Consider the following 21,543-nt stretch of genomic DNA (forward strand, 5'->3'; position numbering starts at 1 on the left):
ACAAAGCAGCAACAGCGTAGTTAGTGAATACAAATCTATTTTTAGTCGTTTTTGTTTCAGTTTTTACTCAACCTGCGCCCATTTTATTCATTTTGATCCATATTTATTCCTCTTACACCCATTTTGTTTTACTAATTTTGTATCAATTTTAAATCAACTATTAACGGAGAAATCCAGGTAGAGTCGCTAACAGCCGGACGTGGCTAACAGTGATTAGCTCAGGGCAGTACGGTGAAGGCATTCAAAGGTCTTTTTTAACCACTAATGCTGCTGAAAATAACATCAAACCTCTGCAGCAGCAGGAGAAGAGTCCCTACACACACAACAAAGCAGCAATGGGCTCCTTCCACTGTAATGGACTTTACTATGAGAGGAGCTGGTACAGGGGCCAGTAGGTAAGTCTTTAAAACACTCTCTAATAAACTCTGGCTTCACTAACTACGCTGTTGCTGCTTTGTTTTGTGTGTAGGGACTCTTCTCATGCTGCTGCAGAGGTTTTCTGTTATTTTCAGCAGCATTAGTGGTTAAAAAAGACCTTTGAATGCCTTCACCGCGCTGCCCCGAGCTAATCACTGTTAGCCACGTCCGCCTGTTAGCGAAAAACACTGTCCCTTTAACAGCTTCTTACATGTATTAATCATTTTCGTATGATCTCATCCACTGTTTTTGCAGGAGCCAACTACTTTGACAACACATCCCAGAAAGAGAAGGAGGACGACGTGGTGAAGCCTAACCGCCAACACGTTTACTACTGGGAGGTGACGTCAGCCGTCGCGCCGCAGCCGAGCGACCCCACCTGTCTCACCTACACCTACATCTCCCACAAAAACGTCGTTCAGGACTACAACTCGGGCCTCGTTGGCGCTTTACTCATCTGCAAACCGGGTAAGCATTCAAACAGAACATGCGTTTCCACTGCACTTTGATCAGTTATCATCACTTTTGTTATCGCTCTCTCTCGTTATCAGGGAGTCTGGATGAGTCGGGGGAGCAGGTCGGCGTCCACCAGGAGTTCGTGTTCCTCTTTGGGGTTTTTGATGAGAGAGAGAGCAATTACAAGCCGCACAACCACGCCGACCCCGTGAAATACACCATCAACGGATACACGATGGGAAAGCTACCTGGTTAGTCATTGAATATTACTCATGTGTGGTGGTTAGCACTGTCGCCTCACAGCAAGAGGGTTCCTGGTTTGAATCCTAGCTGGGGCCATTCTGTGTGGAGTGTGCATGTTGTCCCCGTGTCTGTGTGGGTTTTCTCCGGGTTCTCCGGTTTCCTCCCACAGTCCAAAGACGTGCAGGTGTTCGGTTCATTGATGACTCTAAATCACCCGTAGGTGTGAATGGTTGTCTGTCTCTGTTCGTCTCTATGTGTCCTGTGATAGACTGGCGTCCTGTCCAGGGTGGACCCCGCCTCACGCCCGATGTCAGCTGGGATCGGCTCCAGCCCCCGCGCGACCCCGACAGGGACAAGAGGCTGAAGATGAATGAATGAATGCATGAATGAATGAATGAATGAACTCAGGTGTTCAGGTGGACACATCCGGACACTTCACGCTGTTCTGGTTAATGCTAAAATGCCTGGTCGTAGCCGTGACAACAATGCTGATGCCTCACGCTACCGTGGTTAAACTCACTGCAGAGACAGATGACTTGAACTCAGTCCACAACCCAAAGATATTCATTTTACTTTAATTGAAGACGAGGAAAAGCAGCGTTTTTGGAACAATCAATGTTTGGCAAGTTTAATTCCTGCACAAAATCATCCTATGGTCTTTTTCAGCAATAACATACTTCAAATAAGCCATCAAGACAGTGTTTTTAACAGCTGGACGTGGCTAACAGTGGTTAGCTCGGGGCAGCACTGTGAAGGCATTCAAAGGTCTTTTTTAACCACTAATGCTGCTGAAAATAACAGCAAACCTCTGCAGCAACATGAGAAGAGTCCCTAAACACACAACAAAGCGTCATCAGCGTAGTTAGTGAAGCCAGAGTTTATTAAAGAGTGTTTTAAAGACTTACCTACTGGCCCCTGTACCAGCTCCTCTCATAGTAAAGTCCATTACAGTGGAAGGAGCCCATTGCTGCTTTGTTGTGTGTGTAGGGACTCTTCTCATGCTGCTGCAGAGGTTTGCTGTTATTTTAAACAGTATTAGTGGTTAAAAAAGACCTTTGAATGCCTTCACCGTACTGCCCCGAGCTAATCACTGTTAGCCACGTCCGGTTATAGCGAAGAACACTGTCTCAATGGCTTGTTTGATGTATGTAAGTGCTGAAAAAGACCATGGGGTGATTTTACGCCACTTAAATTCATTAAAACTTAAACTCTTGATGTTGAAGCTTTACTCTTGGAATATACAATAATGGTAAAAGTGCGTGGCACACCAGATCTCAAGCCAAACACCGGAAAGATAAAATACATAAAGTGACGAACAGTGTTCTGTCTTCCCTCCAGACGTCAGTGTGTGTGCCTACGCCTCAGTGAGCCTGCACCTGCTGGGCATGAGCTCAGAGCCGGAGGTGTTCTCGGTGCACCTGAACGGGCAGGTGCTGCAGCACAACGGGCATAAAGTGTCATCCGTGGGCCTCATCAGCGGCTCCTCCGCCACTGCCAGCATGGTGGCGCTCCACACGGGCCGCTGGCTGCTCTCCTCGCACACCGTCAAGCACATGGAGGGTACGCTTCTCTCCATTCCATCATCTAACGTAGATAGACGACGTTTTACCAATTTAACCAACACACGTGTTTCTGCCACTGCAGCCGGCTTGCACGGTTTCGTGGAGGTGGAAAAGTGTGACGGCTTCAACGCACCCAGGCGGAGGATGACCATTGAACAAAGACGACACAGCAGGGAGTGGACGTACTACATCGCTGCTGAGGAGATCGTCTGGGACTATTCCCCTAATATGCCAGAACACATCGACGAGTAAGACGCACAGACTTCATCAGACTTCCCTCTGCAGGAAAATATATTGTTCATAATTTAAAGTGTGTGAAATGATGTGAGTTGCTCTTTGTATTTTCAAAAGTAGAGCCAGACCGATGTAGCAGTCAGGTGATACTTTGGGCAGATATTGGCCCTGTCACAGACATATTGGTATTTATTGGCGTATATTTTCAAACAAAAACGAAATTAAATCCCTTTTTTACAGACAAGATAATCCCGAAAGCGATGCAGGGGTGATTCTGAAATGTTGTCATGTAAATATACATTTTTGAAAGTCACAGTCGGCAACATTTGTTAGATCGTATTCACTGAAGCCGACACTCTGCTCCGATACAACGACATAAATCATCCGGTTGCACCTTGAGCCTGTTGTTTCCACCGCGCCCGTATCATCCTGTCCACTCAGCACAGTTCACAGTTGGTGCACACGCCACAGACCCCCCCCGGTCATGTTACAATATCACAGACACACGCCTCAAGCTAGCATACGCTAAATGGCGTTAGCAGTTGCTATCAATGAGTAAGTTAGCCAGCCTACCTCCATGTGGCGTGTACTCCATGTTGTTTATCAATCAATCAATGAATCTCACTCAATTGAAGGGAGCGTAGGAGCTCGTGGTAGAGGGGGAGGGGCGTGAGAGTTGGAGTCAACTCCAGACTGCCAGACTTGCCGACAGAAGCTTTAAATGTTAAGCATTTGACTGATAGTCTCAGCTCATCTTCAACCGCTTATACGGGGTCAGGTCGCGGGGGCAGCAGCTTTACCAGGGGACCCCAAACTTCCCTTTCCAGGGCCACATTAACAAGCTCTAACTGGGGGATCCTGAGGCGTTCCCAGGCCAGTGTGGAGATCTAATCTCTCCACCTGGTCCTGGGTCTTCCACGAGGCCTCCTCCCAGCTGGACGTGCCTGGAACACCTCCCTAGGGAGGCGCCCAGGGTTCATCCTTACCAGATGATCCTGAACCACCTCAACTGGCTCCTTTCAACACAAAGGAGCAGCGGCTCTACTCCGAGTTCCTCACGGATGCTGAACTTCTCCCCCTCTCTCGCCCCCCTCCTGAGGAAACACATTTCAGACGCTTGGACCTGGACCTGGTTCTTTGGGTCCTGACATTTGACTGATATTGAACATGCTTATTTAACCATTTATTTAAAATGAAACCTCTTCTCTTTTTGTGGAGGGACTTCAAGTTCCAGTACCTGAGGCAGTCATCGACACGCATCGGTGGGAAGTACAAGAAAGCGGTGTACACGCTGTACGCAAACGAGTCCTTCACTGAAAGGGTGGAGTCGCAGCAACGGAAAAATGAGCTGGGGATCTCGGGACCGGTGATCAAAGCGCAAATCAGAGATGTCATCAAGGTGAGAGCAGCACAATGATATTACGTAGTGCTTCACGTAACACACTTCATTACAGAACACACCATTTCTGAGCTTGATTGAGTCTTTGGGGTTAAGACTAATAATTCAGGTGTTCCTCTGCTGTATTTATCGGTACATGAATGCAGATAAATAATAACAAAGAGATAATGAATAGCTAAACCTTTATCAGTCGGTCAGTTTATCAGATAGTCGATGGGTTCCCAGATTGTATCACAGTTAGAGCGTTCGGCCTCTTTCGCTCTCCACACAGACTTTTTAACTGCATGCAACCAAAGCATGCTCGAACGTGATTGGTCAGTGCTACTCAGAAACCAGAAAGCTTCCCAAATCTTGCCCCGTAGCCTACAGATTCTGCAGTAATCCAAAGTCCAATGGAAAAATCCCATTGGATAATCCTGATCGATCCAGGGAGATGCTAACTTCAGGTTTAGACGACAGAAATACATCATCCCTACAGCTCTCTATTAACCTAAGTAAATGGTAAATGGACTTATTTAGCGCCTTTCTAGTCTTCCGACTACTCAAGGTGCTTTCACTGTGTTTGTCACATTCACCCATTCACACAGACATGCACACTGATGGCAGTGGACGTCTACAGACCATCTAATCTGACCATTCACACACATTTACACACCCATGTGCAGCACAGGGAGCAATTCGGGGTTCAGTGTCTTGCCCAAGGACACTTCGACATGTGGACCGGGGGAGGTGAGGATCGAACCACCAATCTCTCGAATGGAGGACGACCCACTCTGTCACTGAGTCACAGTTGCCCCATGGTTATGTTAACTTCTTCTAAAGTTGGGGAACTACATTGAAAAATGGCTAATGGATCTTTTTAGATTAGATTAGATAGACTTTATTCTCACATAGAAAAAAAGTCTCTATGCAATAACACACACACACACACACACACACACACGCACTCGCACACGCACACACACACTCAGACTTAAACAACAGGAAGTGTAGTGGATATCAACACTATCGAACTAAGTTGAAAGTCAGCGATTTAAACTCAGAGTCGGTGGTTTTCAGATCAGTGACTGAGTACAGATCATCATGTGTCACTCTAATCCCTTCATTCTGGACTTCAGGCATATCATGTTAACGCTGTCTTCACACGTCCTCCTGTCCTTTTACAGATTGTTTTTAAGAACAAGGCGTCCAGGCCCTACAGCATCTATCCGCATGGACTGACGATAGAGAAGTCAGATGAGGGAGTCAACTACCCAGCAGGAGGTATCGAATCTCTCCTCACAGTAAAACAAATGGGTTGAACCCTTAGGTGCGCTCTGGTTTCAGTATAAATAAGTATATCTCAATGTGTTGGCCAGGTAACCAGTCTCATGGCGTTCAGCCCGGTGAGACACACACCTACGTATGGAGAGTGGTCGACGAGGACGAGCCTTTCGATGCGGACTCTCGATGTCTGACACGACTCTACCACAGTGCAGTGGACACACCGCGGGACATCGCCTCAGGGCTGATAGGACAGATCCTCATCTGCAAGAGTCGCTCCCTCAATATCAGGGGTGTCCAGGTAATAAAAACGATTCTGCGTTCGTTCTTAGGCGTGCTAGGAGCAGGGCGGGCGACCGGGCGGCTGATTGCTTGGCCGCAGAGAGTGCTGCTTGGAGTTTATTCAGAAAACCACTCTTCCAATCTACTTCACAGTCGTCACTGAACTCCCATTGGTCCTTTGCACCCCAAGTGTGAAGCTGATTGGATGATACAAACAGACATTCCTTCCTTTAGAGTTAGATGATTATCTTATGTTAATATTTTCTATATAGTTTCCATCACAATGTTAAAAAATGGCAGCTGAACAAAGCAAAGTTTATGTCATTAGTGTCATGTGGGGTGACGGGGAATACACAGGTTGGACCTAAAGTAGGTTTAACAGATTTAATCAACTTACTTTAACAATAAGGTGCAGAGAACAAAGTGAAAACACGAGGAAAAACTGGTCACGTGGAACGAGCACAGGAGGAAGGTACGCTGGGAGACACCTGGAGTATGTGAAATAATGATCCGAGACTGAGGACCGGGTTAATATATAGAGAGGCAGGTGATCAGAGCCAACGAGAACCACCTGCCGGGGAAACGAGCTCACACCAGGGAAACACACAAAGAGGAGCATATACAGGGAAACACCGACAGAGGGAGACAAAAACACAGGGAGTAAAGAAGGAGAGGAGGGCCGTCCAGATGTGATCATGACAATTAGGATGAAACTTTACGCTCTGATCGTTGCACATTCTGTTTATCTTTGCACTAAAGCTGTTTATACAATGAGAAAAGTACTAAGTACTCTTCATTTGTTGACGCTGCGGTAATTCTGTTGCGCAAAACAACAGAATACAAGTTAACTGACTACTTTGACACTGTTGACACTTGCTGTTAATACTGTCTACAGAGAAAACTGTTCAAATGTTAAAAACCCAAACACACTATTGGTTTGTTTATACAGTTGAAAGCAGACAAAGAGCAGCACACCATGTTGGCTGTATTCGATGAGAACAAGAGCTGGTACCTTGATGACAACATTCGCCAATACAGCGATTGGTCCAAAGTCAACAAGGGAGACCCAGACTTTTACAAGTCCAATGTCATGCACAGTAAGATATTTTCATTCCTTCGTACGTCCAACTGCATTGAGCTGCCTGTCAGATGACTGATATCCGTGTCACTTTCTTTACAGCAATTAACGGTTATGTTTTTGAGAGCGGCCCGCTCTTGGGCTTCTGCAATGGAGAGATTGCAACATGGCACGTGTCCAGCATCGGAGCACAGGACTACATCCAAACGGCTACTTTCTACGGCCATCCCTTTGAGGTGAACGGGCAGACGGAGGACATTCTTAGTCTCTACCCTATGACTGGAGAGACCATCACCATGAACATGGACAACATTGGTCAGTGCCTTTCTTATGACGGATTATGCAACCATATGTATTTCATCTGTAGGGATACATCTAAGTCTATATGGCAACAATATAGACTTGTATAGAATGAATAGTATCTCATGCATGAATTAATGCAAGAACAAGTTATTAATGATGTCTTCTTCACGGGTAAGGCTGCAGTCCTGAGCCCTGAATTGCTAGCTAGCTGAGTAGCCATGCAGAGCAGCTAAGTTACAGCTGGCTTGCTAACCTTAGCTTGCTTGCTCATTAACGTTAAGCAAGTTTAGCTAACATTAACCGGGATGGCCTCTCAGGGCCTCCATATATAAGACTATAGAGACTTTTGAGAGTTAGTGCCACCATCTAAAACGTTTTCACATGCAAAGTGTCAGCTGCTTAGCTTTTCATGTAGGATCTTTGTGTCCCTCTTGAACCAGGTGTCTGGCTCATGGCTACCCTGAATTCCCATGAGACAACCAAAGGAATGCGGGTAAAGTTTCAGGACGTCGAGTGCTACCGCGACAGCCAGTATGAGTACAGTGACTATGACGATTCAACGGAGTTCAAAGAATTCACTCAGTGGAACCCTCTGAGCTTGGATGAGATCAAGAAGGAAGAGGAGAAGCCAAAACCTGCAGAAACAAAGCCGCAGGAGCCAGACATTTACACCGACATGTTTGCAGAAGAACTAGGTCTCAGGTCTCTGAAGAACCAATCGAATCTCGACTCAGATATGGAGCTGCTGGACCTATCTTTACTCGACTACGATGCTATTGATGTGCCGGCAGGAGATCCAAATATCACCCTTAGTTACAAGGAGACAAATAATACAAGTGAGATCTCCATTCCAGATCCAAACGCCTTCAATGAGACATTGTTTTCAAGATGGAAAGAAGTGGATGGACTCAACCTTACAGCGTTTAATTTGCTGGACAAAAGCATCAGTGAGAATGCAACACATATGCAAAAGGGTCCTCCAAATGAATTACTGAGGAATAACAGCGTGGCTACAAAAAGCAATGCCACGGTGTTATCATTGGTTGGAAATGTTTCCACAGAGATAAACAATCTTACAGTGGCATTGCAAGTAACCAACAATATTACTGTAGTGGGAAATGCGAGCTCCATCTTGGAGACTGAAGGAATAAATGTAACGCTGACCGTCGATAACCAGACGTCTGTGAGCATGAAGGACCCCGAGGAGAGACTCATCAGCGGGGATGTGTTCTCTTACTCCGCACCGTCCAATTTCAGCATCAACGATCTCGACAGTACACCAGAGGGCAACGCCACTGCCAATAACACAGCAGATAACCGTGTTAACGGGTCAGCAGATGGAACAAACCGCTCGGTGTCTATTACAGAGGAAGTTGAGATCATACACAACAAAACCAGTGACAGTGACTCCCTCATCACTGATGGGCTTCACATAAACTCCTCTGACATTGTGACAATCCAAACCAATTCAAGCCTGGAAAATGTCACAAATGTTTTGCCCAAATATCGGCCCTCACCGAATGTCACAGTGAATGCATCCAGATCAAATGCATCAGTGGAGATTAGGTCAGAGAGGTGGGAGAATATCACAGCTCTTCTTGGCAAGTTGAACCGTACATCTTCTGCAGAACATTTCTACAACGAGACCGACCTTTCCCTCCCCGGCGATGCGGTAGGAAAGAGCCATTCTGAGGAGATGATTGCCTCAGACAGCGATGAAGAAGTGCACATCTACCTTACAGAAAACAGTAAACAGGTAATTAAAACCACCTCCATCAAAACAAAGGGGCACAACTGGACTTATGAGGGAACTCACAAAATGGAGCCCAGGGACATACCTGACTATATGATGAAGTATTTTGGGATAGAAACCCCTAAAACAACGCCAACTCCGCAAAAGAAGACCAAGAAGGTGAACCTCCGACAGAAGCCTCTGAAGGGCCATGGCATGAAAACGAAGAAGAGGAAGGAATACAAACCTCAGGCGAGGACTGGCTTACCATTATCCCCTCGTGGATTCAATCCAGGCATGACCCCGCGTGGGTCACGACCCCATTCACCAAAACCTGTTTCTGATGAGGAGACGCTCATTAACGAGCCTGTGATCATCGGCGTGCCCCGGCCCGACTTCAGCGACTATGAGCTGTATGTTCCCGGGGACGACCCCAGTCATCTAGGTGTGGAGGAGGAAAATGTGCACGCAGATGAATATGAGTATGTGACCTACAATGACCCCTACAGCAGTCATGAAGATATCAGTCATCTCAGCCTGGACGACACCACCAAGTACCACTTAAAACTCTCAGGCCCGAATGTCAAGACTTATTTCATCGCCGCAGAGGAGGTTGAGTGGGACTATGCTGGCTACGGACAGAGGTAAGCTCAGAAACAGCAGTAAGAAAAGCTCATATGACATTTAAAAGGGTATTTACCAGACACATGCTGATATAACGTCCCTTTGTTGCCACAGGAGGCAAGACAAGCCGCTACAAAACAGCAGAGAAACCAAGTTCACCAAGGTGGTTTTTCGAGCTTACTTGGACAGTAGTTTCAGAACCCCCGACATCCGCGGAGAGATGGACGAGCATCTGGGCATCCTGGGGCCTGTCATCCAGGCGGAGGTTGGACAAAGAATCATGGTAAGACTGTCAGCATCAGCTGCAAAGACATCATCTGAACAACTCTTCTGGGATTTCACATTGGCACAAAGATAAATAATTGTAAATTCCTTTTAAAGCCATGTGTCTTTTTGTCTTGTAGGTGGTGTTCAGGAACAAAGCCACCCGTCCGTACTCCTTACACCCAAATGGGGTCTCGTACACCAAGCAGACAGAGGGTCTTAACTATGAGGATGGCTCTAAGTACTGGTATAAATATGACAACGAGGTTCAACCCAATACCACCTTCACATATTTATGGAAGGTCAATTCTATGGTTGGACCAGCACCACATGAGTCTCACTGTCGGACCTGGGCCTACTATTCAGGCGTTAATCCTGTGAGTAATCTTTACTTTGTAGATAAGGGCGCACTCACACTGTCCTTCTGTACCGTGCCCAAACAGGTTTTACGATTAAAGTCTAGTTCATTTGACCAGTGTGAGTGTTACTGCACCGCGTCTAGGAGCGGCACGCTTGCCGTCCACGGCCCGTTTGGGAGAGGTGGGCTTTAGTAAAGAGCGTTTGCACATGTACGAGCACGAGCGTGAGCACGTGTACGAGCACGAGGCCTACGGCGGTTCTGAGGTCATTTCCTGTGCGCCTGTTGGGACATAGAAAAAAGAAGGAGGGACCATGCGCGGACATTTAAAACAATGGCGGTGAAAGGTTCACGTTGGTGTGATGCGGAGGTGGAGTGTTTACTGCAGATTTGGTCGATGAAAAGATTCAAAAACAGTCGACAAGACGCACAAAAACTCTGAGGTCTACGGAAAGATCTGGAAACAAAGCCACGCACCGCCATGACGTCATCAATGTGTGTGACGTGTTACGGCGTGATGACGTATAGGCAGCAAGAAGCATTCTCCGAGGCCCAGGTAGTGTGAGTACAAACGGGCCTGGAGGGGGGGACAAGGACCCTAAAGCACGGGGCACGGGACGGAGGCACAGTGTGAGTGCGTTGAGTGTTGCAGGCACTGGAGAAATGCTATTTACAAACACATAGATGAGAGTTTCTGACTGTGGCGCCCCCTAGTGGCACAATAAAACATGAATGGGCTGAAAGTAACACATCAATCTTCACCAGGATTATGACATTTCACAAGCACAGTGGAATATATTTACATTTTTGAAAACCAAGCATGTGCTTCGATGTGTTTTTAGGAGAAGGATATCCACTCCGGCTTGATCGGGCCTTTGCTGGTGTGTCGAGAAGGCACCCTGAACAAGACAGAAGAGATGAGAGAGTTCACGTTGCTGTTCATGACCTTTGATGAGTCGCAGAGCTGGTACTACGAGAAGAACCGCGAGATAATGCAGAGGAAAACCCGAAGGAGGTTGATGGATCCCAACTTCAAGGAGAACCTCAAATTTCACGGTAAAGCACTTTGGACTTCCAACTAGCTTATGATCCTCCACCCAGACTCCTGAAAGTATTATACATACTAATGGGACTGTTGCGGTGATGACATATTTTATATTAAATAGAGTGTATATCATATTTTTTTAGTCCGGCCATTAGGTTAGCATCACCTTGGTTAGCATGGCCTTGGTTAGCATCGCCTTGGTTAGCATCGCCTTGGTTAGCATCGCCTTGGTTCCCTCCACATAAAGCACCTTTCCACTGGTTCCCAATTATTGCAGAAAATAATGTGGCTGACAAAGGTCTATGATTCTTACACGTGATAATCTTCACAAATGAACACAACGATTATGATTTATGAAGTGGGAATCGCCAGAGGTAAAAAGCTAAAGTTAGGCTACAAACAAACACCGCATTCAACGTCATGACCACTAGCTTCCAACTGATTCTGCTTGTACGGCGCGATGATGTTTGTAGTCTAATTTAGCCACTTGTCAACACAACCACAAGCTTCAAAGTTCACAAGTGGGGTATTTACTGAACAAAACGTAAAAAATATCTCTCCGTATCTAAGGCATCTAACCAAAAACACGTTCAGGAAACCCACTGACTTTGTCCATGGAGCAATTTCAGTCAAAAGCAACTGGACTTGGTTATGATGTTCACCTCTGATCCAAGAGGCTTCATCAGTTCATGTACGCATCTGACCAGGCTGGGACTGGACCAAGACCAGGACCAGGACCAGGCTGGGACTGGACCAGGACCAGGACCAGGCTGAAACTGGTCCAACTAACTGGTGTGAGATCCAGGTATTAAATCTCTCACAGGCCGATGATGTCACTGGAACCCTTTGTGCTCCAAGTGCCAACGACCGTCGTTAGAGTGGCAGTCGTTGGTGGAAGTTGGTTTGGACTTTGTTAATGCTGGTTCAGTCCCAGCCTGGTCCTGGTCCTGGTCCTGGTTCTGGTCCTGGTCGGATGCGTACATGAACTGATGAAGCCTCTTGGATGGGATGTGAAATGTCTTCCTAGACAAATAACTAAGTCCAGTTGCTTTGGACTAAAATTGCTTTGAGGAGAACGTTGACCTGAACCAGGGGTGTCAAACTGATCCAGTAAAGAGTCGCTGTGGCTGCAGGTTTTCATTCAAACCAAGCAAGAACACACCTGACTCGACTTACTCAATCACCTGAACTGTCTTCACACAGTTGATTTGTTGGACCAGGTGTGTTCTTGCTCGGTTGGAATGAAAACCTGCAGCCACACGGCCCTTTACTGGATGAGTTTGACACCCTTGACCTGGACACATGAGGACATTCACCGGCCCACTGACTTTGGAAATATGATAACTCGTCTCTGGGTTTCTCATTCCTGAATGATTCTATTTAAACACAGATATGTACATTTGTTTATAATCTCTTATTGTGTCCAAACATTGTACTGCAGGTGAAATACCTTTTCTTCCATGCATTAAAGACTCATCACGTAGAGAACAGAGAACTTATGAAAATGTATGTTTGTCTTCCCAAGCCATCAACGGCATCATATACAGCCTGAAGGGTCTGAGGATGTACACGGACCAGCTGGTGAACTGGTACCTGATCAACATGGGTTCTCCCAAAGACTTTCAGAGCGTCCACTTCCACGGACAGACGTTCCTCCACAAGAAGATCAACAGCTACAGACATGCCGTCTACCCACTGCTGCCTGGTGAGACACGAAATGTCCTAATGTCCAGCAGGAGGAGACTCCACTTAAAGCTGCATTCTCTCTAATGTCCAGCAGGGGGAGACTCCACTTAAAGCTGCATTCTCTCTAATGTCCAGCAGGGGGAGACTCCACTTAAAGCTGCATTCTCTCTAATGTCCAGCAGGGGGAGACTCCACTTAAAGCTGCATTCTCTCTAATGTCCAGCAGGAGGAGACTCCACTTAAAGCTGCATTCTCTCTAATGTCCAGCAGGAGGAGACTCCACTTAAAGCTGCATTCTCTCTAGTGTCCAGCAGAGGGAGACTCCACTTAAAGCTGCATTCTCTCTAATGTCCAGCAGGGGGAGACTCCACTTAAAGCTGCATTCCCTCTAATGTCCAGCAGGAGGAGACACCACTTAAAGCTGCATTCTCTCTAATGTCCAGCAGGAGGAGACTCCACTTAAAGCTGCATTCTCTCTAATGTCCAGCAGGGGGAGACTCCACTTAAAGCTGCATTCTCTCTAATGTCCAGCAGGAGGAGACTCCACTTAAAGCTGCATTCTCTCTAATGTCCAGCAGGAGGAGACTCCACTTAAAGCTGCATTCTCTCTAATGTCCAGCAGGGGGAGACTCCACTTAAAGCTGCATTCTCTCTAATGTCCAGCAGGAGGAGACTCCACTTAAAGCTGCACTCTCTCTAATGTCCAGCAGGAGGAGACTCCACTTAAAGCTGCACTCTCTCTAATGTCCAGCAGGAGGAGACTCCACTTAAAGCTACATTCTCTCTAATGTCCAGCAGGGGGAGACTCCACTTAAAGCTGCATTCTCTCTAATGTCCAGCAGGAGGAGACTCCACTTAAAGCTGCATTCACTCTAATGTCCAGCAGGAGGAGACTCCACTTAAAGCTGCATTCTCTCTAATGTCCAGCAGGAGGAGACTCCACTTAAAGCTGCATTCTCTCTAATGTCCAGCATCGGGAGACTCCACTTAAAGCTGCATTCTCTCTAATGTCCAGCAGGGGGAGACTCAACTTAAAGCTGCATTCTCTCTAATGTCCAGCAGGGGGAGACTCCACTTAAAGCTGCATTCTCTCTAATGTCCAGCAGGGGGAGACTCCACTTAAAGCTGCATTCTCTCTAATGTCCAGCAGGAGGAGACTCCACTTAAAGCTGCATTCTCTCTAATGTCCAGCAGGGGGAGACTCCACTGGCTCCATAAAGAAGTGTGATTGTATAGAAGTCATTTGAGATGTCAGCAGCCAAATGCCAAACTCTGTTTCAACTTAATGACTTTACCAAACTGTTATTGCAGGGAGCTTTGCTACTCTGGAGATGTATCCATCCAAACCTGGCTTGTGGCAGCTGGAGACAGAAGTTGGTTTCAACCAACAGAAGGGCATGCAGACCCTCTTCCTGGTTCTAGATAATGGTACAAACATTTAAAAAACTCAGCAGCATTTGGACATACTGTTCTGTTGTGTTGTGATATTGAGATATTGCTTTCATGTGTAATCCTAGACTGCTACCGTCCACTGGGGTTAGAGTCAGGCAGTGTGAAAGACAACCAGATCACAGCGATCAACACCAGAGGTAATAGTCTGTCACGCCAGTACTGGCAACAAATACACTGTGATCTCACTGCAATCACAATGACTTGTGGAATTAGTAGTAATGCTGTAGAAATGATAATATTTCCGTCTTTGAAGGATACTGGGAGCCCCATCTCGGCCGACTGAACAATCCGGGTAAATACAACGCATGGAGCACGGACGATAGCAAGAGCTGGATTCAGGTATGTGTTCGAGGAGTTCAAACAGCTGCATTTCCATCAAACATTTTCACTATAGTACCTTTGGAACGGTACGTCGCCCTCATGGACTTAACCCTAAATCTCCCTAAACACCGGGTCTGTCTGTTAGAAGGTAGTCTTTAATGGTAAGAGCCATTGACAACCATGTGCTGAGGAACCTTTCAGTCCTCACTGCCTCACCGAGCTTTAGTTTTACTCACTCTTCCAACGATGGGTGTCAAACTGATCCAGTAAAGGGTCGCTCTGGCTGCAGGTTTTCATTCCAACCAATCAAAAACACACCTGGTCCAACAAATCAACCGTGTAAAGACTGTTCAGGTGATTGAGTAAGTCGAGTCAGGTGTGTTCTTGCTTGGTTGGAATGAAAACCTGCAGCCACACGACCCTTTACTGGATCCGTTTGACCCCCATGATGTAGAGGAACATCTGCACCAATCAACGGCCTTTTAGCTACTCTGATACCCGTGTACTTCCCCTTGTACAGGTGGACTTCCAGCGGCCAGTTGTGATCAGCCAGGTGGCCACGCAGGGCGCCAAGCAGATGTTTTCCTCCCATTACGTGGTTAAGTACTCCATCTCCTACAGCACAGACCGCCGGAAGTGGATCTTCTATAAGGGCGACAGCAGGGACCTCAGGAAGGTGGGAGGACGTTTGAGCACCATTGCAAAAGGGGTCAAACGAAGAGAAAAGTGTGTGTGATCACTGCGTTACTCCTCTCCAGGTGTTCACGGGGAACCAGGACGCCTACGGGACAAAGAAAAACACCTTCTTTCCTCCTGTGGTTGGACGCTTCATTAGGCTCCACCCCGTCGAATGGTACAACACGGCCACAGTGCGCATGGAGTTCTACGGCTGTGAGCTCGATGGTAAGATGTCACTGTACGTGTGCGTGACATTGGATTAATGGGAAATCCACTTCTGTACTCAGGGGTCTGTTTCCACACGTGTTTGACGGGTCAATGTGCGGCACTGACTCACGAGTGGTTTGGTACTTGAACAGCAGACGTCACATAGAAGTGATGAACAGCTGTGACTGGAGGTTAACCTGAGATGCAGCTCAGCACTGTGTGTTCTTCTAGAAGAAGAAGAATTGTTATTCATGTTACACACACACACACACACACACACACACACACACACACACACACACACACACACACACACACACACACACACACACACACACACACACACACACACACACACACACACACACACACACACACACACACACACACACACACACACACACACACACACACACACACACACACACACACACACACACACACACACACACACACACACACACACACACACACACACACACACACACACACACACACACACACACACACACACACACACACACACACACACACACACACACACACCTGGAATACACACACATGCACAGACAGGACCTATTTACATGCAATTAATGGAGAGATGTCAAAGCGAGGGGGCTGCCAGTGACCGGCGCCCCGAGCAGTTGGGGGTTCAGTGCCTTGCTCAACAGCACCTCTGCAGTGCCCAGGAGATGAACTGGCACCTCTCCAGCCACCAGTCCACACTCCATTCATGGGCCACATAGGGACTCGAACTGGCGACCCTACGGTTCCCTGCCAAGTCACCTATGGACTGAGCTACTACCGCAAAGTCATAAATCTGAAATAAACATTGAAATGTTGAAAGTTTAGAGTCTGTGAGGGCTCAGGACATCATGATGGAAGTATATGATGTCCATCCTCAGACTCTTTTAGGTCCCATAAGGCTTTGCAGCAGTTTTTGGGTTGATACCATCTCCTACACATATTGGGTGCTAAATGCTTTTAAAAGTGCTAAGAAAGAAAGTTTTAAAGTCATCCAACACCTTCTATCACTGTCCCTGAAAACCTCAAATAAAGCCGGAAATCTTGGGGTTATTATGGATTCTGATTTACATTTCGACAGTCACATCAAATCAGTAACAAAATCGGCCTACTATCACCTTAAAAATGTAACAAGACTTAGAGGGCTCACGTCAGCTCAAGATTTAGAAACACTTGTCCGTGCCTTCATTACCAGTAGGCCGGACTACTGTCATGATCTCCTTGCAGCTTGTTCAGGACGCTGCAGCTAGAGTTCAACAAAGACCAGAACATGTGAGCCCATTACACCAGTTCTTAAATCATGACACCGGCTTTGTCATGATTGGCGACGGAGAATACACGGAGGAGACCCAAATGCAGACACGGAACTCAGGAGACAGTATTAAAAAATTTAATAAAACTTATTTTACAAAAAGGTGCACTAACACAAAGGAAAAACACAAAGAACTAGATACAAACTCACACGATGAATGGACACAAGAGGAACAGGTACACAGGGAGACATCAGGGTAGGTAGAAGGTATGATACGGCACTAAATGAGGCTCAGTACCGGATTATATACAGAGTGGCAGGTTATCAATGCTAACAAGGATCACCTGCCAGGAAAACAAACTCAACACCAGAAAGAAAGCACATACAGAAGAACACCGACAGAGGGAGACAAAAACAACGACTAAAGAGGAGAACGAGAGACTGTCCAGAGTCACGACAGGCTTCCTGTACGTCAGAGAATCGATTTCAAAATCCTCCTGTTCACATATAAATCACTACATGGTCTAGGGCCGAAGTATATCACTGATCTGCTCCCACTACATAAGCCTTCTAGATCACTAAGATCCTCTGAGTCTGTCAGAATCTGTTCGTGGTTCGCAGAGTAAACTCAAATTAGGGGGAAAGCATCTTTCAGTCATTATGCAACAAACAGCTGGAATAAACTTCTTTCCACTCTGAGCACTTTTAAAACTAGACTGAACACTTTTATATTCACCTTAGCTTTCTGCTAAATCTTTGCACTTTGTCTGTGTTGTGCTGTGAAGCACTTTGAGTCTGCCCTGTGCATGAAAAGTGCGATACAAATAAAGTTGCCTTGCCTAAAAATTCCACCTGAGAATTGATAAAAATGGTCAAAAATCTCACATAACTACCAACAACACCATACAAAAAATCCTTTGTGGAAATTGCATTTTTCTGCAATGCACTTCTGTTGATATTGTAGTGACTTGCAGCCGTAATGACATCACCGCCCACCTGTCCTAGAGTTCATTCATATTGAATAATACGAATGTAAAACTGAATTAAACTGTGGTCCGTGTGTCTTGCAGTGCTGGTTATCGCTGCCATTTCATTTGCTGCTCCGTGCTATTTGCTCTATGGTTTTGAATGGTTTGACGGAGCTCGTTTCTTTCCATGTTATATTTATTATGTGTCAGACGTGACTCTGACTGACACCCCATTTCCTTTAACACGTCAAACACGCTACAATATATTAGCTATATCTTAGCTTCACCTTGCAGAATTAGGGGTAAATGGTGTTTGCACATCGTCCACATTCTCCAGATCTGACCATCGGTGGCTTTGTGACAATGTTTTGTATATTTATTATCGTTAATTCTACCTTTTTAACAAATACTGAGCACACACAGTCCAGTAGACACTACGCAGGTGCATATGGAGGGGTATTTGTTACTCAGTTTTGATGGTGTGACGGACTCGCAGGCTGAATGTTTGTGACCGATGTTGACGACTCGACTCCTGTGATTTAAAGTAAACGCTGTTGATTCAAAATTAACAAAGGGAAAAGGACTTAAAATGAATCTGTTTACGCTTTGCACAGCTGAGAAACCGTGGATCATCTGGTGTCTTCGGCTTTTCCACACACACACACACACACACACACACACACACACACACACACACACACACACACACACCAGGTTAAAACATGTTCCTTTATTCCCTTCTCTGTTCATTTAAAGGACGACCACCAGGTGGCGTCTGTACCATGTTAAACTAAGCACTGACTCTTACTCCTGCTCTCCCCTCAGGCTGCTCGGTGCCTCTGGGGATGGAGAGCAGACTGATAGAGGACCATCACATCACGGCCAGCTCCACGGCTTCCAGCTGGTACTCTGGACCCTGGCGAGCGTCTCTTGCACGCCTCAACAAACAAGGCACCATCAACGCGTGGCAGGCGAAGGTACAAACACTGACACGACAGGTTTAAATGAAAGCATTCACGATCATAGTGAACGGTGACCTTCAGCACTCAATGGATCGGTTCGCAGCCGAGTGTGAAACGGCCGGGATGAGGATCAGCACCTCTGAATCTGAGGCCGTGGCTCTCAGCAGGAAACCGGTGGATTGTTACTCCAGGTCGGGAATGAGACCTGACCCCAAGTAAAGGAGTTCAAGTACCTCAGGTGAGTTTGGCCGGAGAATCGGAGCAGCGGGGGCGGAGCTGCAGTCGCTCTACCGCACCGTTGTGATGAACAGAGAGCTGAGGAAGGCAAAGCTCTGGATCTACCCTCAGTCCTGGTTCCTACCCTCACCCCAAAGCTGGGTCAGGACCCAAAGAACCAGGTCCAGGTCCAAGCGTGTGAAATGTGTTTCCTCAGGAGGGGGTCTGGAGTCTCCCTTAGAGAGAGGGGGAGAAGTTCAGCATCCCTGAGGAACTCGGAGTAGAGCCGCTGCTCCTTTGCGTTGAAAGGAGCCAGTTGAGGTGGTTCAGGATCATCTGGTCTGGATGAACCCTGGGCGCCTCCCTAGGGAGGTGTTCCAGGCACGTCCAGCTGGGAGGAGGCCTCGGGGAAGACCCAGGACCAGGTGGAGAGATTAGATCTCCACACTGGCCTGGGAACGCCTCAGGATCCCCCAGTTAGAGCTGGTTAATGTGGCCCGGGAAAGGGAAGTTTGGGGTCCCCTGCTGGAGCTGCTGCCCCTGAGACCTGATCCAGGATCAGAGGCTGAAGATGAGATGAGATGAACAGATTTTCATTCTCTCTCTCTCTCTCTCTCTCTCTCTCTCTCTCTCTCTCTCTCTCTCTCTCTCTCTCTCTCTCTCTCTCTCTCTCTCTCTCTCTCTCTCTCTCTCTCTCTCTCTCTCTCTCTCTCTCTCTCTCACTCACAGTACAACGACATGACCCAGTGGCTTCAGGTGGAGCTGCCCCAGATTAAGAAGATCACAGGCATCATAACGCAAGGAGCCAAGTCTCTGGGCACGGAGATGTACGTCGTGTCCTACGCTCTGCAGTACAGCAACGATGGGATACACTGGAGCCACTACACGGACGACGACAACATCGCGTCCAAGGTGAGCGGAGGGAAAAACACGTGGAAGTTATATTGAGACGTTATATTTGACAGTCTGTCTTTCTCTCTCTCTCTCTCGCACCAAATCCAGACGTTTTTGGGAAACACGGACAACAACGACCACGTGAAGAACTACATCTACCCTCCGATCTTCTCCCGCTTTATCCGCATCGTCCCCCGGAGCTGGAAGAACTCCATCACCATGAGAGTCGAGCTGTTGGGCTGCGAATTTGAGTGACGCGCACAGACGTTTGTCAGACATGTATTTATGATAGAGGACACTTAAAATTATTAAATATGTTTGTTTTTATACCAAAATACCTGAGCTGGAGGTCTATGGGACTCAATTTAACATGGAGGTCTATGGGACTCACTTTAACATGGAGGTCTATGGGACTCACTTTAACATGGAGGTCTATGGGGAATGATTCACTTTAACATAGAGGTCTATGGGGATGGACTCTTTAACATGGAGGTCTATGGGGATTGACTCTAACATGGAGGTCTATGGGGACTCACTTTAACATAGAGGTCTATGGGACTCACTTTAACATGGAGGTCTATGGGGATTCACTTTAACATGGAGGTCTATGGGACTCACTTTAACATGGAGGTCTATGGGGATTGACTCTTTAACATGGAGGTCTATGGGGATTGACACTTTAACATGGAGGTCTATGGGACTCACTTTAACATGGAGGTCTATGGGGATTGACTCACTTTAACATGGAGGTCTATGGGGACTCACTCTAACATGGAGGTCTATGGGACTCACTTTAACATGGAGGTCTATGGGGACTCACTTTAACATGGAGGTCTATGGCAAATTACTCACTTTAACATGGAGGTCTATGGGGACTCACTTTAACATGGAGGTCTATGGGGATTGACTCACTTTTACATGGAGGTCTATGGGGATTGACTCTAACATGGAGGTCTATGGGGATTGACTCTTTAACATGGAGGTCTATGGGGATTCACTTTAACATGGAGGTCTATGGGGACTGACTCTTTAACATGGAGGTCTATGGGGATTGACTCTTTAACATGGAGGTCTATGGGAACTCACTTTAACATGGAGGTCTATGGGGATTGACACTTTAACATGGAGGTCTATGGGGATTGACTCTTTAACATGGAGGTCTATGGGAACTCACTTTAACATGGAGGTCTATGGGAACTGACTCACTTTAACATGGGGGTCTATGGGGATTCACTTTAACATGGAGGTCTATGGGACTCACTTTAACATGGAGGTCTATGGGGATTCACTTTAACATGGAGGTCTATGGGGATTGACTCACTTTAACATGGAGGTCTATGGGGATTGACTCACTTTTACATGGAGGTCTATGGGGATTGACTCTTTAACATGGAGGTCTATGGGGATTGACTCTAACATGGAGGTCTATGGGACTCACTTTAACATGGAGGTCTATGGGGACTCACTTTAACATGGAGGTCTATGGGGATTGACTCACTTTAACATGGAGGTCTATGGGGATTGACTCACTTTTACATGGAGGTCTATGGGGATTGACTCTTTAACATGGAGGTCTATGGGGATTGACTCTAACATGGAGGTCTATGGGGATTGACTCTTTAA

General features: G+C 46.7%; 1 protein-coding gene across 1 annotated transcript in view; it reads left to right on the plus strand.

Annotated features, from left to right (window-relative positions):
* The window catches only part of f5 (coagulation factor V), a gene marked incomplete at both ends in the record, with an annotated part of 26,172 nt that extends 5,997 nt beyond the window's left edge, over window positions 1–20,175 (plus strand). The window contains 22 exons of the mRNA XM_083921115.1: window positions 673–885; window positions 969–1,124; window positions 2,455–2,676; window positions 2,761–2,926; window positions 4,131–4,311; window positions 5,478–5,574; window positions 5,670–5,875; window positions 6,806–6,953; window positions 7,037–7,249; window positions 7,678–9,613; window positions 9,708–9,876; window positions 9,998–10,234; window positions 11,058–11,271; window positions 12,786–12,965; window positions 14,258–14,374; window positions 14,464–14,535; window positions 14,652–14,737; window positions 15,240–15,395; window positions 15,478–15,622; window positions 18,674–18,825; window positions 19,756–19,938; window positions 20,029–20,175. Coding sequence (XP_083777241.1) covers window positions 673–885; window positions 969–1,124; window positions 2,455–2,676; window positions 2,761–2,926; window positions 4,131–4,311; window positions 5,478–5,574; window positions 5,670–5,875; window positions 6,806–6,953; window positions 7,037–7,249; window positions 7,678–9,613; window positions 9,708–9,876; window positions 9,998–10,234; window positions 11,058–11,271; window positions 12,786–12,965; window positions 14,258–14,374; window positions 14,464–14,535; window positions 14,652–14,737; window positions 15,240–15,395; window positions 15,478–15,622; window positions 18,674–18,825; window positions 19,756–19,938; window positions 20,029–20,175 — 5,396 coding nt within the window. The remainder of the gene's footprint in view (window positions 1–672; window positions 886–968; window positions 1,125–2,454; window positions 2,677–2,760; window positions 2,927–4,130; window positions 4,312–5,477; window positions 5,575–5,669; window positions 5,876–6,805; window positions 6,954–7,036; window positions 7,250–7,677; window positions 9,614–9,707; window positions 9,877–9,997; window positions 10,235–11,057; window positions 11,272–12,785; window positions 12,966–14,257; window positions 14,375–14,463; window positions 14,536–14,651; window positions 14,738–15,239; window positions 15,396–15,477; window positions 15,623–18,673; window positions 18,826–19,755; window positions 19,939–20,028) is intronic.
* Window positions 20,176–21,543: the final 1,368 nt, after the last annotated feature.

Source organism: Echiichthys vipera (assembly GCF_963691815.1).
Source record: "Echiichthys vipera genome assembly, chromosome: 10".
NCBI classification, from domain to species: Eukaryota; Metazoa; Chordata; class Actinopteri; order Perciformes; family Trachinidae; genus Echiichthys; species Echiichthys vipera.